Below are 18,158 nucleotides of genomic sequence, written 5' to 3'. Positions count from 1 at the left end.
GATTGACAGCTTGGACGATTGGAAAGGGATTGTTCTTTGATCGCTACTTCCATATTAAATCACTACTTGTACTTACCGCTTGCTGGAATATAGTTGAAATTGTCCCCTTCGTCAGTATGAAACGCTGAGAGAAGTCTGCTTGATATTATTCCAGGTTAGAAAAACAGTCCGTGGTGAAATGGACAGAGCAAACTAACAACTTCGAATTAAACTTTTGCGGTATCCGATTATAGATAAACATCAACCATCTGTTGACATTTCGCCATCAATACGCCTGTGTTCCTGTGGGCGGAGGTTACGGTTCTAGTGACATCACTAAAGCAGGATGTAGAGGGGTGTAGTCCAATCCAGCCGTTTTTTGTAGTCAACTTCTGTTAAATAAAATATCTCGCTTGGCATTGAACTTTGAGCTTTATAATTTTACAGATATTATTTATACTCTAACAACAACATTACACACTAACTAAAGTTTGAAACATGGGATCACGTAGAACGGGACCTTTAAACTGTAGAAACAGTAAAATGGCGCAATTATGTACCGCCATTTGAATACCACTGCTTTATACAATATAGATTGTTTCAAAGCAGCTTTAGAGTGTTTAACAGGAAAATAACGATTCAATGATTAAAAGTTAAATCAAACAGATTAAAAGCAGGTTAGTAATGCTGGTCACACCTGAGGCATAACATTGAATGGTCAAATTGTAAAATTAAAATAACCATAACATACAATAAACCATGCAAGGGCTTGGAAGGTTGTGTTTGTAAATCTTTGTAGAAGCTTGTAACACTCCACAACCAAAGTGTGTTTTCTTCGATGCATTTGCACCGATTACCAGAGCACAGCAAACAAAGGTAGAGGGTTGAGCTGTGGTCTGCCGCTGTTGACTGCGATGGAAATGCTTGGAAGCGATAGTGGAATAAAGTACAGTTCAGAAAACTTTTAGCTGCCCTCTTCACACACACACATGCACACACACACACACACACACACACACGCACGCCTTCTCGTAATTTACCAACCACCTCCTCCTCACACCATGAGACATTTAGTGTCGTATCTGCCAGATTTTCTGTCTGTCTCTGATGATGGAGGAATTGCTTTTAAAGTGGGCATTATGCCAGACCAGCAGCACAATAGAAAAACCAATCTTCCCCCTATTCTGTCTGCTCCGCTGTTATTGTGGAGCTTTAGATAACTGGAGACGCACGTTGCTGGTAGATTGAGCAAGAGAGAGCTGTTTCTGCTGGACTCCAAGGCTGGAGGTTAGAAGTCTCCAGCTGTCTTCTGCCACGGTCGCTGGAAGCAGTGTGAACAATGAGAAGGGCTGAATGAACCTTTTTGGTCAGTCTGTGAAGTTAAGCCCGAAGAGGTGTTAAAATTACATGCTGCCTTGATGGAGTTTGTTAGGACAGACTGCAGTGTTTTGTCTTTGCCAGGGGTGGTGCTGTGGTTTGGGTCTGGTGGGATGCATTGCAGGGCTGTGATGGAGGAGGGCCGTGGTGAATTCATCCCTCTGTTGCTTGATGGTGAAATTGCTGGTCAGTGCTTTATCCATTTGCAGTCTTTTCCTCACTAGATTACCTGATTCCTTCAGAGAGGAAAGACTGATGGAAATTGGCGTCCCAACCCCCATCACACAAATACACACTCTCTCACTTACACACACACACACGCGCACACACACACACACACACACACACACACACACACACACACACACACACACACACACACACACACACAGAGCAAGGTAAAGGAAAGAAAGTGCTTTCTCTCGAGTATCTATATCCTTTGAAATCACTAGAGAATGCCCATTCCTCCCCATAACCTGTCCCTTCGCCACAGCCCACAATGTCAGATTCACTCCACTGGACACACTCTGACCCCTCCAACTGATTGTTTTCATCTCCGTAATGTTTAAAGTTTGGTTGTTGATAGATCACTAATCTAAATTGACTCTGTAGTTAATGCAATTAACCAGTTTTTAATACGTCTTAAAAAAAAACATTTTATTTTATGATTTTATATATAGATTATATTATTTATTTCTACTTGGATATTTTTATTATTTTAGATATTTATAATTGTAAGCTTTTATTTGATTTTAAAAATATTTTGTGTTGCTGCAGTGGATTTCTAAGTTGTTATATCTAAAAATAAATAAATAAAATTACAGAGTTAACGCATGCAATAAACTTTTCCTGTTTAACGCGTTAAAAATATTTAACGCAATTAATGCAGCATCCGTTTTTTCCCCGCCATTCTTTGGCTAGCGGTACAATATATGATCACGTTCTTATTCATGCAAATGCTTTTAAACCATTCAAGCGCAATAAAAGTACTACTGGTACTGGTGCGCATCTGTGAAACTCCTGTCTGTGTGTGCACACACTCGTGCGCACAGAAAGCCACTGCAGACAGCGCTTGAACGGACAAAAACGCAAAATGTTGCCTGTTTTGATGAGTATCTTCTTAAATGAGTTAAATGAAGTACATAAAGGGTTGTGAGAAAATGGGATGTGCACCTGTATAAAAAATGATATGATCAATAAGTTATGACAACATGTTTTTACATTGCTCACTCCTTAAAATAGGTTAAGCAATTACCAACTCTTTTTTTATGTTATACTATGTTTTATGTTATTCAACTAATTTAAGTCAGTTTAATGTAATTTAAGTTGATTTTACTTAAACATTCAAGTTGATTGTACTTAAAAATTTAAGGCAGCACCTTTTTTCTATAGTGTCAGATCTGTGTCAGGTGTTAAAGTGACAGCAGCCTATTAAACCTGCTGCTGTTTGTCATTAAGGATAATCAAAGAACAAAAGAAAAAGAGAAAATCACTCACTGCTCTTGACTGAATAACATTTGTAGATTTAATAAGTGTTAATCTATATTTAATTTATAATTTATGTACTGAAGTCTGTGACGCATTTGATAACTTTATTAAATTTTAAGTTCACTTAAATTAAAAGTTATATTTTTTAAAGCTTAATAAATGTTAAAATAGATAACTTTTAATTATACTGTAATGCTGAATGTCTATAATAAATGGCTAAAATTGAGCGAAAAAAAACCCATTTCATAGAGACTTCAATAGCAGTATTGGTATCGGTGATACTGGCCATCTTAAGAAAAAAAAGAAAAAAAGCCATTAAACAAATATTTTAAATATATGCTACTTTCTTTGTTGTTTCTACATTCATTTGGAGATTAAATGTGATATTACAATATAAAAATATATAAGATTAACTTTAATGTTAGGTAAGATTAATCACAATTAATTACAGAAAAATGTGCGGTTAGTTTAAAAAAAAAAGATTGCTGCTACATAAACTTAATTGTTTAATTTTATATCATAAAATAGTAGGAAAAAGTATTGCTATGGTGGTATTGATAATATTGCTAGTAGATTTTTATTTTTTATACTAGTTGAACCTTTGCCATGCAAAAACTGCTAATGACACTTTATTTTTAAACATCCCGTGTGTGTGTGTTCTCCACAAGCATTTTTGTGTGCAAGCATTACATGGAGACATCTGGGCTTCTGCTCATATTCAGAATAGCCTTTAGAAATCACACAGAATAAAATGGTTGGGATGTCAAATTTGATAAATGCCTTAAGTAAATTGTATTAAATGTAATTTATTTTTATGATTTTAATAGATTCATTAACAGCCCTTTAGGGCACCTTCTATTTTGGGCTAATTCTACTGGAACATACATCTACTGACCCAGTGGAGTCTCTGGCCTTCTGACAGTAAAAATGAACGTTTGACTCCCATGATCCTCCTGTCCAACCGCCTTCACCGACATTCTTAGTGGCTCCGCCAGTGGATTATATCACACACATGCATTGTGTCTGCACGCAGCATGCGTGGGGTGCTTTTTCTTTGTGTATATCGGCGCGTACGCGTATGAGAAATGAGACATTTAGAGTCTGATCTACATGTAAACCACAGTCCTCTGCCTGATTGCAGCTACTGAGTTAAATGTGGAGGCAATTTCATGCACGGCAGGAGTCCTTCCATAATAAAACAGTTTTTTTCTGCGGTTTCAAAAAAATTAGATATCCCATATCAATGACTTCCACATCATGTTGAACTCTGATTTCATTCTTTTCATGAAGAGCAATTCATAACGTCTTTTAGGCAAGTCCTTTTGCTCCCGCCGTTCCATTTCCTCCTCTCTCTCTCCCGCTCTCAACATCCGTCGCTCTCTGTATCTCTTACTCTTTCTAATTCGCTCTCCCTCTCTGCCTTGTCTCCTCTTAAGTGTGGGCAGTGTGATTATGTTCAGGCAGTAATGTAATTTCACTGCATTGATAAAATAGAAATTGTCCTTTATCTGTGTACTGATAGTGCTCAATTTGCAGGCGAGCTCCTCGGCAACCTCTTCAGGGCACGACGCGTGTGCCCTCCCCCCATCCCTCCTCCCCCACGCTCTGCCTGCCTTGAGCTGCTGGAAATCCGCGGGTGCGATTGTCAAATCAATTATTCATTCTGTGCAATTACACTCGCACAAAGAACTTTTCTCTGCTCGGAATGATGATTAAATTAAAAGCTATTCCAGCTGCCTGATAACATCTAATAGAATATTCATAAGCAGCCCAAATGGAATGTATGATCCCCATTAACTTCATCATGCTCACTTAATTACATGCTTGTTATTGTATTTACACCTTGTTAGAGCACATGGAAGCTGATACACTCTCTTTCTCTCTCTCTCTCTCTCTCTCTCTCTCTCTCTCTCTCTCTCTCTCTCTCCAGACTATCTTCTCCGTCCTGTCGCACCCGCCTTCTTTCTTTTTTTCCGCTCTGTATTCCCCTCTTTCTTTTGCTGTCTGCTCACCTCTTTTTCTCACGTCTTCCCTCACTATCTCTTCACATCTTTTCTCCCTCTTAAAAATGCTATTTATTTTAAATGCGACCCCTGCCGGGCCGGGAGGGAACGCGAGGTCTCTGACAACCTCTGTGGCTTTTAGGTTTCTTTTATACATTCTGCACACAGTGATTGAGGGAAAAGAATGAAGAAGAGGAGGGAAAGAGAAAAAAATTATTTTCTCCCACCTTTCAAAAATGATGACATGATTGCTTTCCCTTGATCATGCATCATCATCTTTCTCCAGCCCCCCTTTTTTTTCTTTCTTTCCTCTGGTAAATAGTCCCCCTCTCCCTATTCTATGTGCCAGCATTCTGTTTTCTTTCACCATCTCTTTCTTCTGCTGGAGGTAAAAATGCACAAGTGATAATGGTAACTGGCTCTGCAGATGGTGCGTTTGGAATACTATTCCCCTTTTTTGATGTTCAGGTTTGGCCATTTTCTGCGATTGACCTTTCTCGACTCTGTAACTCTGTTTCTCCTGCACCTGCTAATGGAAATGGGCCATCAGCACCAGTTGGGTGCTCAACAACATTTAGGGGCACAGATTCAAACGTCTTTCAAGCATAAACACGTTTTTTTCAATATGACTTTCAGTCCGAGCATTTACATATTCTCAAGGAACATTCATGTAAATGTTCTTCTTGGCTGGATCTCCTCTTCTCAAAGTAAAGACTCGCTTTTAACAAAAGTCTTTGGTTAAAGGCTTTTGATTTAGTCTGTAATTCTCATTCAGTCCTGCTATCCTGCCGGTGACTCCTCTATCGTCTCTATGGTATTGAAGGCCCTCCTGATGGGATAAATGACCTTGGATATCGACCCGATTGCATGACCCCGTGGACCCCTGGCAGAAGAGTCTATTTAGCTTCTGCAGACACCTAGCCCCTCTCGCCAGCGCTCTACCCTCAAACTGTCTGGATTGCTGGTTCCTTATCGATTCTCAAAGACTTTCATTTGAAATGATACTTGATAGACCTCTCGAAGCACATGTCCGTGAGCATAGTTCGATATTATGACTGATATTTTTCTTTTCGAATCAGTTTTGACTCGTTATGGATCCACTCCAGCCCTGTCTGCTGCTGAGGTTTTTTTTTTTTTTTTTTTTTTTTTATGTATGGCACATAGGTGGGAGAAAATAAAAATCTGGTTAAAATATATTTGTGACCATTGACCAAATGTATGTTTGGGGACGTGTCACACTATTTTTACTTTCGAAAGACTGGCTGTACAATACCATGCTAACCATGCAAACTTTAACCATGACCTCATAAAAACACAATTGGAGCTTAAGATATAATATGATTATTAATATTATTATATTTGTTGTTATTATTATAAAAAATATATTTATTCATTTATTTTTCTATTAATCATTTTTATACAGTATAAATGGATGTTTATGCATTGAAAATATATAGATGGCTTTATATTTTAGGGAAGGGGTCCTTTGTGAGGGGATCATGATATTTGGGGCTCCCCGGCATCAAAAAGTTTGAACAGTCTGATGATTTTTTTATTTTTTTTTAATGTATTGTTTGGTTCTCTTCTCAGTGAGATTCAAGATTGGCTGGAAAGGAGAAATGGAAGTGTACAAAATGCTGAAGGATGTAACAGACAACCTCCTCGCCACCAGCGGATACTCTGAGGTCAACCTCGCCAAACTTTTCCAGGCCTTTATATCCCTCAAGTACTGACCAACTGTCCCAAAGCAGTCCTGGGTAATCAGATATGGCATAATATTTATGCCTTTCTGCCCACCAACAGAAGCCGTACAATGTTATATTTTCATTTTAATTCCTGTCTGCTGTAAATACACCTTGTGATTTTGTAATCTATTCTATTTTCTAGCTCACTTGCTTTACATTTGTAATCCCTGACAGAGTTTTTGTGGCTGACGTCTTAGGCGTGAATTAAGGTCAAAGGTGACGAGCTCAGAGTCAATCTGCATGTAATCACCAAACCTTTCCATGTTTGAGCACCTGTCTCTCACTCTAATCTGTGTTCTTGTATCCCATCCAATTTAGCCTTTGTCCAGGTCTAATCGATGATGAATCTGTGGTAAAATGGCCATGATAAGGGGCTAAAGACACTCTCAACACAACCCAGCCCCCCACTCCCCCGTTAGCACCACACACACAGGGTTTTTCGAGATAACAATCAGGGGTAATGACAGGCAAGTTCATGGGGGGGGGGGGGCTTGTAGCGGTTTGAAGGGGTCTTAGTTCAGTAATGACTTCTCTACCACCCCCTTCATCTTTAACAGCACAGCAATTAGCCAATGATACAGAGGTAGCCAGTGATTTCTGGAGTTTGGAACAATTGAACTCATGTTTGAACTGCTCTCAGCTGGTATGTTGTGAATTTATTGGATCGCATCGTTCGGTCTGCGCCTGGTAGCTTATGTTGTATGTTTTGAATGTTCATTGCCTATGAATATGTCTAAGGATTCTTAATAGTTTTTGATACGGAAGCACCAATAAAAGCATTTCTTAACACTTTCACATTTCCCTTTTTTCCATCTCTTTGATTATTTTATTTCACTATGCTGCAGGGAGTGATGACATTTACACATTTGAAGAGGGCCAGTTAACTTCTCCAAATGGAAGGCTTCATTTTCAAGACCTGGAGAATGGCAAGCCAAGAGTGTGTGAAAGCGAGATTAGTCCACTTAAATCGAGTCGGTTTTAAGAATGTGGTGCTTCACTCGCTCATTCCATGTGTTTATAATGACAGTTAGACGATGTCTTAAACCATTTCATCAGATGTCAATTTCCATAAATGCCATGCTTGAAAAAATCGCCTTAAACGGCTGCGACTAATGGCACCGACCTTGGAGAGTGCAGCAACACTTAAGAGCTACTTTCTGTCCCCAGCATGACAGACAGCATTGTAGGCCTTTCCTGCCAATGTATTAAACATATATAGGCCTATATATACATTTAGCTTAATGTGTGAGCCAAGCTTGGAATTATACTTAACAGATGCAGGTAGTTCTTGAACGTTATGTCGCACTTTTACAAGATTAAGTCATCATATGAATCTGGGGCTTTCAACAGGACATTCCTTTAACCGTAAACGTGCTTTTGTCGTGCCCGCGGAGGCTGTTTTCAAACTGGGCCACTCAATGCAGACGAGGCTTTGCATTAATTTACCCCACTAAGCTAATAAGAATGATTCGTTTTTGTTATGCTAAGCTTTATTGCCTGTCTTTTTGACCAGAATGGTGGTGTTGAGCAAAGCGGTGGACAAGGTTCTCTTTGATGAGGGAATTAGTGCCCTATTCTTTCTCTATTATTCATGGCATCGCGGAATATGTAAGTACCCGTGGGTGTCAAAAGGAAAGCCGGCCCTATTGCAAAGTGCTCCTCTTGTTTCTCTGAATAGCAGGCTATGAGATGATAAACCGCTTAATACACTGGACTAATTGGATGAGGGTAAAAGAGACGAAGGAATTAAGGCAAACCAAAAGGGGACAGGGTTCCAGTGGCCCGCCATTCAGCCCTTTTCACCGTGATTTCTTACTCTACTGCTCCAATAGGAAACGAGAGGCTCATCAAAGCGCCTTTAGTGCTTTCACCTACCCCCGGTGTCTCGAGCTGTCGGGATGGAAAAGCGTGATTATTCGCTGGTTGTTGAAGCGCAGCCCAGTGAGCTAAAATCAAGGGAATGCATGTGGAATTTTACCATGCATTTATGAACTGTCAGTGTGTACTTAATTTGAAATGCTGTAGTTTGTACTGTATATTGGTGGGTCTTTGCACACACACAAAAAAAATGCTTTTGTGTTCCTTGTTAACAAGTAAACTATGACTTAAAAAGTTACCATTTTTAACACGCACAAAAATCCAACTTTTTTTTTCTCCATCAGGATGCTTTTTGCCCAGTCTCCAGTTGTTTCTCCAACTTCTTGTTTAGCTAATATGGACAATTTATTTTTTGTGGGGAAATTATTTATTCTCTCTCCTCTTTTATTTAGTGGACATTTTATTAAAGAGACTTAAGAGTGTGTCAACCCTGTTACCATCATAAGGGTTATTAAAATGCTGCACAATTTCATTAACTACAAAAAAAATGCTATAATGAACTTTGAAAAGACAAGAGTTTGTCAGTACAAATATGGAACCCTATACATTATTAAACTGGATATTTGTAGAAATATTAAATATAAAATCATTGTCTTGACATTGAGCACAAGTGTTAAAGGAGTTATACAATTATTAACCCTGTTACTTTTTTGAAGTTTTAGATGTATCCCATTCCCAACGTGTATATATATATATTCAAATATATTTTCAATTAATTAACACATAAAGCCTTTTTGTTTGATAGAATGTTTAAATTTGGCTTTGAATTTTGCTTTTCGAAAATGAAATAGCATCTATTTACTGGAGTTATCTTTTTTAATTTATTTTTTTATAATGGTTCCCAAACAGGTGTTTTGGCACTCTAGAGTGTACTTTGTGGTCAGAACATTGGCAATGAATCATCTACACACTCTCCACAAATGGAGAGGCACATTTAGTCTCTACAAAGTCTGTTTTTTCATTCATGCATTGTAAGAAAAGAGTTAAAGAGAAAGTCGCCCTAAGCACTTCAGGTCAGTGCCTCTACAATTGTGGCGAGCATTCCCCAGATATTACGAGCAAATTGGTTTGCGATTCATTAATAATGTTGACAATAAGATTAAGGCATTCTAGAAAATCTCATAAAAATCCCAACATAAGTGGGCTGCACGCTCCAGTGGTCCCTTCTACAAATAGAGGGGGGGTAAAAAAAAAAAGTCTATGCACCTCGCTTGGAGGTATAGCACTGGAGAGAAAATTGGTTTCCTTTGCTTAATGCTCCTTTGAACATATTCTCGCATGCCAACATGTTTAATACGGACTTGCTGCAAGAGGGGGGTCCTTGACGCGCAATGTTTAGAACAATTTGTTGGGCGTTATAGGAGCACTGATCCCCTCACGCCTCCCAACCCGTCTTCATTTCGGTCGTTTCCATCTTCACTGATCCTGCTTGTTTGTGGCGTCATAATGAAACGGATTAGCGTGGGTAAAACAAGGAAAAGAGAAATCTTTTCAGCGGCGCGCGCGATAAAGGAGAAAATTAATCCTTGAGGTAATTTCACGCGATTTGGTTCGACACCATGGACGGGTCAAATGGGCGAAAATGACTTCGTTTGAATGGAGCGCATTGATTGCCGTAATGGCATCGTTTCGCGCGTGAGATCCAACGGAGAGGGATTTGGGGAATTAAATAAGGAATTCGAAAGAAAGACTTTTTGATAAACTGCTTGTTACTTCATTAATGAGAAAGGGACTTAACTGTGTTGGGCATTTACAGATGTTGCGTCCAATTTAGCGCCTCCACAAGTTGTAAGGCCTACGACGGATGAGATGGCGGAATAATTACAAGGCGCTTTTTGTCAAGCGTTGGATAATAGAGCCGTCATGAATATCATCATCCGACTAAATAAAAATAAATACGTTAGTTTGATTATTATGGACATAAATTATCCTCAATCATTTATAGCAAACTGAAACAAACAAAAAGGCTGTTTCCACAACATAAATGTTTACTTTAGCCTATTGTATGATTGCAGTTAGCCATGCACAGCATTACTCTGAAACTATTGATTCAGGTTTTAAAGTGACCGCTTAAACTGTTTTCTCTTATTAGCGACTCCGGACTCCCACTGAATAATAGCCTAGGCTATTACTTCTAGAAATTCAACAAATTATATAGCTGGTTTTACTCTTAAGGTTGTGAACCCAGCTATGAGTTGTTGAAATAATGTAGCGTCTATTCAAGCATTTAAAAAAAAAAAAAAACAGATGCTATTGATATTTTTTTGTGATCGACACTTTTAATTTTTACCAAGATAATGCCTATTATATTAAATTCAAATGATCAGTTGTAAATAATACAGAAGGGTTTATGTTTCACCAGTTTCTTTTATTCCGACTTGACTGGTCCCTGCGCGCGACAGGGAAAACTCTCACTGAATAGCAAAACTTCCCGGTCTGGATTTCAAGCTCTCTACCGGTCAGACATAAATAATCATCTAAAAATCTAAAATTTGAATCAAACGAACAGAGGATGAATCTACGTGAAACCATTCCTACAGCACTACACGGAGAGCATATTCTCAAAACATCTTTTGAAATAAACTATTTTTTTTTCTTGTCATTTTGCCCCCCCCCTTTTCATTCATTTTAAAACAGAGCTATATATACAGGATACCCTTAACAGATCAGTAAACAGGCTAAAGTTTAGATTTTCACATTGTTCATCCTTAAAACAAACAGCATTTCTTTTTCATTATTTTTTTCCTCCTAAATATATTTAACATAAGAGTTGAAAACAGAAAGTAAAGCTTAGGATTCATTCTCAGAAATTTGATTTGCTTTGTCAATACTGAGGTCAAACTTGAATGGATATGGTTCAGGATGGGTAGCAGGTAATGGCAGTTCCCTTTGGCATATTGACCCATCTCTGCTTCAGCACTGAGAGAAGACTGGGAAGAAATGAGAGTTCTCGGTGTATTGCAGTGTAGTTCTTCTCTGTGTGGGTGTAAATGTGTCTTTTGCCACATTTGCTCCTGACCCAAAAGACTGGATTGATTTAATGACTTTACCAAGCACAGCTTCCCTAACTGACCCTCTGAGGTGCCTACATTACACTCAGAATCTTTATGTTCAGGGTTTTGAAACATGTTTGATGCACTGTGTAAAATTTAGTGATGATGTCCAGTGGGCGGCTCTGTGATTTGGCGATGACTCCAGAGTCGGATGGGTCTCCGGTGTGCTAGTGCTATATGGATTTGGTCGTGCTTTTTGTTGAGATGGTTTCTTTAATATTTTGTTTTGTTTTTAAGGAGAAGGATCAGCATACTTCCTTCCCTGCAGTGCCGGACGGCAGGATGTTCAGTTGGGTCAACTGGGCCGAATGTTCCTTTGCTTTGAGACGCAGTGCTGCGATGCTGGATGCCCTGCGGTCGGCGGCCATAGATGATGAGGAAGAAGGCGGGTCTGGCAGGGTTGCCGGCGGCTGCACGGGACCCTCCACTGGCGGTGCAGTTTGGCGCAAGAGAGCGGCGGCCGTGGAAGCACTGGTCAGAGGACCCATACTCGAGAAGAGTCTAAAGAGAAGAGAGCCAGTTCCTGTGATACAATGTACTGCACTCATAAACATGATCACACCAATGATTATACAACACAATTTGAGTCAAGGGGTACAAAATAAGAGCCATATGCATTTTTAGATGTGATTATTATTGCTATATATATATATATATATATATATGTATAAACACAGTTCTTTTTTGGCATATTCTTCATTGAAGAACCTTTAGCATCCATTGAAACTTTCCATTGCTCAAAAGCTTCTTTCTTAAAGGGATAGTTCACCCAAAAATCATTTGTTCCAAACCTGTATACATTTCTTTCTTCTCCTGAACACAAAATAAGTTATTTTGAAGAATGGTAGTAACCAAACTGTTGATGGGCCCCATTGACTTTCATAGTATTTCTTCCCCATACTATGGAAGTCAATTGGGCCCATACAAGCATTCTTCAAAATATCTTCTTTTGTGTTCAGCAGAAGAAAGAAATGTATACAGGTTTGGAAGAACTTGAGGGTGAGTAAATTCATTTTTGGGTGAACTATCCCTTTAAAAGTTGTTTAGATAATGTCAATGTTTTTCACACTAAGAAAAAAAAAAAGTTTTAGAACTGTTCACTGAAAGATTCTTTGGGGAACCCAAAATGGTTTTTCTATGACATTGCAGTTCTATGACGAGCCCCCTTTTGGGACCCTTTAGTATAACAACAACTTTGACTTATTGTGATTGTGAATGGTCTTTACCTGCCAAAAGTGGGTCCAATAAAGGCTGGATGCCTGAACATCGCTGTGCCCAGGAAGGTTCCTAGGCCGAGGGGTGTGGCAGGAGGGAGGCCGGAGCTGTTTGGGGGCGGGGCAAGGCCTGGGAATGCAGCAGCAGCAGCGGCTGCGGCAGTCCATGCTGACTCCAGAGCAGGGTGAGGGTGAGGTGGGAAAGGTCCTCCTTCTAGGTAGTGACTCAGGGGGTGAGCGGCTGCCAGCGGTCCAGGAAAGGGCAGGCCCGAGGGGTGAGCCTGGACTCCTGCCTTTTCACGTTTCCTCCACTTTGCCCTTCGGTTTTGAAACCAAACCTGAGATTTGGGACAGAAGCCTTATTAAGTCCAAACTTTACTGTTAACTGCTGGTGTACGGATGAATGTAGCTAATTTGACTATGCTACTAAATTTGAAATCAGAAACCTGCTACAAATAGTTGGCTTTGAGAAGTTGAAAATTGTCCCTTCACGTTTCAGATCCAGAGCCATTAATATTCCACCTGACAGCCTGCATGGTCATTTAAGCATGAGCTTGTCGCTCTTGTTCATGTGCAATATTTGGTTCGCTTTAATGAGGTGACAAATAGGCTGGAAGTCAAGGGTAATTACATGGCCCTAAACTTACGGTCTGTTACCCTAACTTTGCTAATTAAAATCTGGTTCGGGCAGAGCAAAAAACAGGGTGGAGCGTGGTAATTAAGAGCCGTGTTAACAAAAGCTGTCGGAACAGCATCCAATAACAATTAATGCACTTTAAATTAAATTCCTCCAAATGTAAGTTGCTTTCAAAAGGCTATTTAACTTTCCCACGATCCCCCTCCTATCCTGCTAAACCCCACCAGGTTGTGCCACAAGAACATGACCTGCAGGCAGGGACTTCATAATGAAGGAAAGTGTCAACAGACGAACCAACAGGGACCTTGGCCCCTCACACATGCTCCAAACCGTTTTGCATTATGTGGCCCCTGGGGCATTTATTAGCTTTATCACCTCCTGATCGAGCCTGTTAAGTGATTTGTTCTCCCACATCTCCAAATTGACATCTGTTGTTTTACACAGCCAATAACCCTGGTAGCTTCCTCGTGTTTGCACTGTCTCTTTGGTTATGAGAGTTGGGCTTGAACATGCGAGCCACGCTTTGAATAGAGAAAGGAGGGGTGGCAAACACCCTTAATAGTCTCTCACTCGTTCCAAGTGCAAAGCATCGGATCAATGCCGGTCTATTGCAATCACAAAATGGGAAATCAAATAGCATTATCCCCCCTACCCCTCCCTCTCCCCCGCGCCGGCGATGAGAATTCAAACACCATTTTCTCCCTGGAATAGCAGTGTTTGCTCTCTCGCTAAGTGCGCTTTTATGAATCAGGGGCGTCTGTGTAATTGCCGCTAAAATGTTCGCTCTATTGTGTATAATAACTTTCGATAACAGGAAAGACCTTGCCATGACGTACAGGGTCATTTAACCAAGTTTACGATTGTCATTTTAAAATGAAATTAAAAATAGACCATTAGGTATATTGTCTTAACGCCTATAAGCAAATTGCAAGAATTCGCAGGCTCACATCATGTAGTTAATCTTTACCTTTAGAATGCCGAGAAGTTGTCATATTATAGGCTAGGTAATTTCTCTCAGTTCGCTGCAATTTAAATCATTTTAACGTCTGAATGAAGTTAAGGTTCTCAGCTGTTTTATAGCCTACAGTAGGCTACACGTTAATATTATTGTGCATTTAAATTCAATCTATTTTCGTTTTATTTTGTGCTAAAAAAAGAAATAAAAGTAAGCACTCACTTGCACGCGCGCTTCTGTCAGATCCAGCCTCATCGCGAGCTCCTCTCTGGAACAGAAAATATAGATCATCAAAATGTGTGCAGGGATTTTTTTTTTTTTCATCCCCACAAACACCGCAAGAAAACAGATTTTACCTAAATTGTCAGAAACCTATGAAAGCAATTTGGGGCTGATGAGAATCGAACGGAAAACTTGTACGTTTTTCATAATGGGTTGTTTCGTTGGGCAAAGCTGACTGTAACAACATAATGATGGAAATAATGGCATCTAGACTATTATATGACAATTGCGCATTTACTGAAAATATACCTGGCTAAATTTATGACAATTATCTACCACGTCAATATAAACATCGATATTTCATGATCAACAACGAACATTTTGGTTAAAGAACAACGGTCCTCGGGTAAATTTGTCATTAGGCAGACTGATGTTTTTTATATATATTTAGTAGACTTATGTTGTGTGGCATATTGATTATTTTTCTTTCATGCAACGTGACTACGAATAACGAATAAATGTGGGGCAGTTTTTTCAAAATTCAAAAACAAAATTCTTATCAATGTTCAGTTTTCTTCAACTATTATTTTCATTTTCAATAAAGAACATCAATTGTAGGCTACAGCAATATTTTATAATAAAATATTTTAACTCAAATAATTGTATAGCCTAAGCATAACTTTAGAACAATAGTTAATATCAGTTAATAGGCCTACATCACATTCGAATGTATGCCTAAAATTAGGCTTACTTTTATTATGGTATTTTGTTTTAAACCATAACATTTTTAAATGTTAATTAGCCAATATTTCAGTTTGTCTTGTCGGTATTTTGTGGCTCACTTTTCTAATGCTGTTCCACAATTACATGAACACAAAAATAAGCAATGAAAATCAAAACCCCTTTACCCCCTTACAACAGTCACAGTTAAACTTCGTAATTAAAATATTTATTTCCACATTTGAGTGTGAAGTGTCTGCTGCTGGCCTATGCTCTTTTAAGGCCCATATTAATTAACTGACATAGAGAATAATGTGAGTAACAGTCGTAGGCCTATAAGAATAAATTGTACAGGACATAAACGAGTAGCCTACACATTTCAGTTATTATTGCTCTCATACCTACTGTACAGAATTGCACGCCGCTTGTTTTGCCAATTTAACGTTAGGCTACTAACCGGCATAATATTATTTTAACAAAGCGAAATATATTTAAATCATTTTCAGAATACAAAGAATACATTTACCTTTTAAACGGAATATATATATATCCACAACATAAGCGTTTTCCACACGTTTTGGTTCATGAATCCACACTTTTTTTTATTTATCAATGTTTACATCATTTAATGTTTTCTAAAAAATATATATATTTTGGGCTTTGTATTTTTTACATTTATAGGGCCTATTTTCAAAATGTTCAAAATATATTTTTAAAGCCTATTTAGCCTACCTTAAATGTTTAGTAGGCCTATGTTGTATTGGATTTAAAAAATATAAAAAAAAGTATGGATTAGTGATGTTTCTTTCGATATAATAATAAATAAATTAAAAATAAATACAGATGAAACTATATATATTTTTTTTTTTTTAGATGTTTTTTATATTAAAAAAAAAAAAATTCTAACGCATAAATCGTATTCATTACAGGAATATTACTATTTTTCTGCCATCGTTGTTGTCAAAAATCTATTAACCATATGCTCTGTCTAAACATCATATTGCTGAATTGTGCGGTTTACCTGGTGAACACATCAGGGTAGTGTGTTTTTTGGAAGGCCCTCTCCAGTTCCTCCAGCTGATAGCTGGTGAAGGTAGTCCTGTATCTTCTCTGCTTTCGTTTAAGCATCCCTTCCTCCGAGTCGCTGCCGGCCGATAGACACACACTGTCCTCTCCATCTTTTACATCCCCATCGTTGTGCATGCTCTCTTCATCCTTCGGAGACAGACTGGCGTCTCCACACGCCTCCTCTTTGACAACATCCTCTTCAAACTTCAGAGTGCTGAGCTCCACCAGTTCCTGGGCCGTGTGCTCGGGACTCTGGCCTTCATCACTCTGGCTGAAGGGCGCGTTCTCCCTGTACGACTTGCTACGGCTGATGCTAACTTGTGGCGCTTGGCTGATTTTGAGACTCTCACAGGCTTGGTCCAGCAGTCTCTCCCTCTCACCCTTCTCTAGGTGCTCGTGAAACCCCCTCCCGGAGTCCAGGTACTTCCCCCCAGGGCCGTATAGCCGGCGCAGTTTGGGCGGCAGGTGCATGTCCGAGTCAAACGAGTTCTCTTTAGAAGTGACTAGAAAAATAAAACAATATCATATTTTTAAATGCTCAAAACAGTATAAATTAAGAAAGCATTATATACGCACATTCCCCTGTTCAGCTTGTGGGGGTATAGCCTACAAATTATAAATATTATAGAAATGTAGGATTTTTTATACCATTTTGCTGCATACGTTTTTTTTTGTTTTTTTTGTTTTTTGCGATTATTATATAGGCTACGATAAAAAGTTATTTTATAGTTTCTTCAGTAGGCTACCCTACTGTATAGTGATGGTGTTACTATCAGATGGTATTTTGGTATATACCATGGTACTGAGATTGCATGGTCAAAAATGTTGGTATTTTCTTAGGAACTTAAAAAGATTCTCCAATTGCGTAAACTCCATTTAAAACCTTTATTTTAACGAATGAAGCATTTCAAGGCTGTTCATTTGAATTTATTCTTTAATTAGAGAGATTCTTAAAACTTTCAGGACTCTATTTTCACACCCAGAGGCGCTCCGAGGTGTTGCTTCTGACCAGGACCCTATTTCTGTACACATTTCTACAAATATGAATGCTCCTGACTGTGACAAAACGTAAAACAGCACAGAAGAAATAGAAATATCGTTAAAGAGCTTACCTTCGGTTGACTGGTCGTGGTCCTGTCTGACGGGTGCTGGCAAACTTTGCGCTCCCAGTTGTCTGACTTTACACGGGCTTCTTCTGCCCAGTATACTGTCTATGCAGTAGGAGGAAAGCACGGTGGGCGACTTGCTTTTACATTCGCTTCGGTCGCGGCTATCGTCGTCGTACTGACTACTCATGTTTGTATCGTCCAAGGTTGTGCTCGAGTGGGAGACTGTTACGCTCTCTCACACTGTATCTGAAACGTCTCTCTTGCCTATCCCACCCTGGCCGCTAATGCTATATGCACTGATCCGCAGTAGCTCCGCTCTCCATTCTGTTGCATTGACGTGTAACGCAAATCTGATTGGCTCCCAAGGGAACAAGGGGGATCTTTATATATTTTCTATTAAAGTTAAACAGTATGAACTCAGCGAATGTTGTGATGGATTACTGAAGTTACTGGATAAGCACCTCCACATTTAGACTGAAATTAGATTAATATAAAATAATAAATATAACGTTGGAGATAGGCTAAATTCTGAGGTTTTATGTATCTAAAACACATTTACATTCACGTTTTGTATACTGTGATGCCGGATGTTAATTATTATTATTAAACATGTCTTTTTTAAAATTTTAAATATATAAAATAGCCTATATATATTTGAAAAAAGGACTCTTCAGTTCACAGGCCTATTAAAATACACTGGCATTTATAAA

The 18,158-nt window shown here is 38.9% G+C and overlaps 2 protein-coding genes across 2 annotated transcripts in view; one reads left to right on the top strand and one right to left on the bottom strand.

Annotated features, from left to right (window-relative positions):
• pola1 (polymerase (DNA directed), alpha 1) overlaps window positions 1-7,384 on the top strand; it is a 55,629-nt gene extending 48,245 nt beyond the window's left edge. Inside the window, exon 37 of the mRNA XM_084398926.1 lies at window positions 6,438-7,384. Within this exon, the coding sequence (XP_084255052.1) occupies window positions 6,438-6,580 (143 nt within the window). The 3' untranslated portion in view covers window positions 6,581-7,384. The remainder of the gene's footprint in view (window positions 1-6,437) is intronic.
• A 3,442-nt stretch (window positions 7,385-10,826) lies between these two features.
• On the bottom strand, window positions 10,827-17,789 carry arxa (aristaless related homeobox a). The gene is made up of 5 exons (XM_084398939.1): window positions 17,452-17,789; window positions 16,293-16,842; window positions 14,552-14,597; window positions 12,750-13,075; window positions 10,827-12,024 (listed from the first exon to the last, which is right to left on the bottom strand). Exons 1-5 carry the CDS (start codon window positions 17,633-17,635, stop codon window positions 11,769-11,771), a joined length of 1,362 nt encoding a protein of 453 aa, XP_084255065.1. The 5' UTR covers window positions 17,636-17,789; the 3' UTR covers window positions 10,827-11,768.
• Window positions 17,790-18,158: the final 369 nt, after the last annotated feature.

Source organism: Rutilus rutilus (genome assembly GCF_951802725.1).
Source record: "Rutilus rutilus genome assembly, chromosome: 24".
In the NCBI taxonomy this organism is placed as follows: Eukaryota; Metazoa; Chordata; class Actinopteri; order Cypriniformes; family Leuciscidae; genus Rutilus; species Rutilus rutilus.
This window is presented reverse-complemented; position numbering and strand designations above follow the sequence as displayed.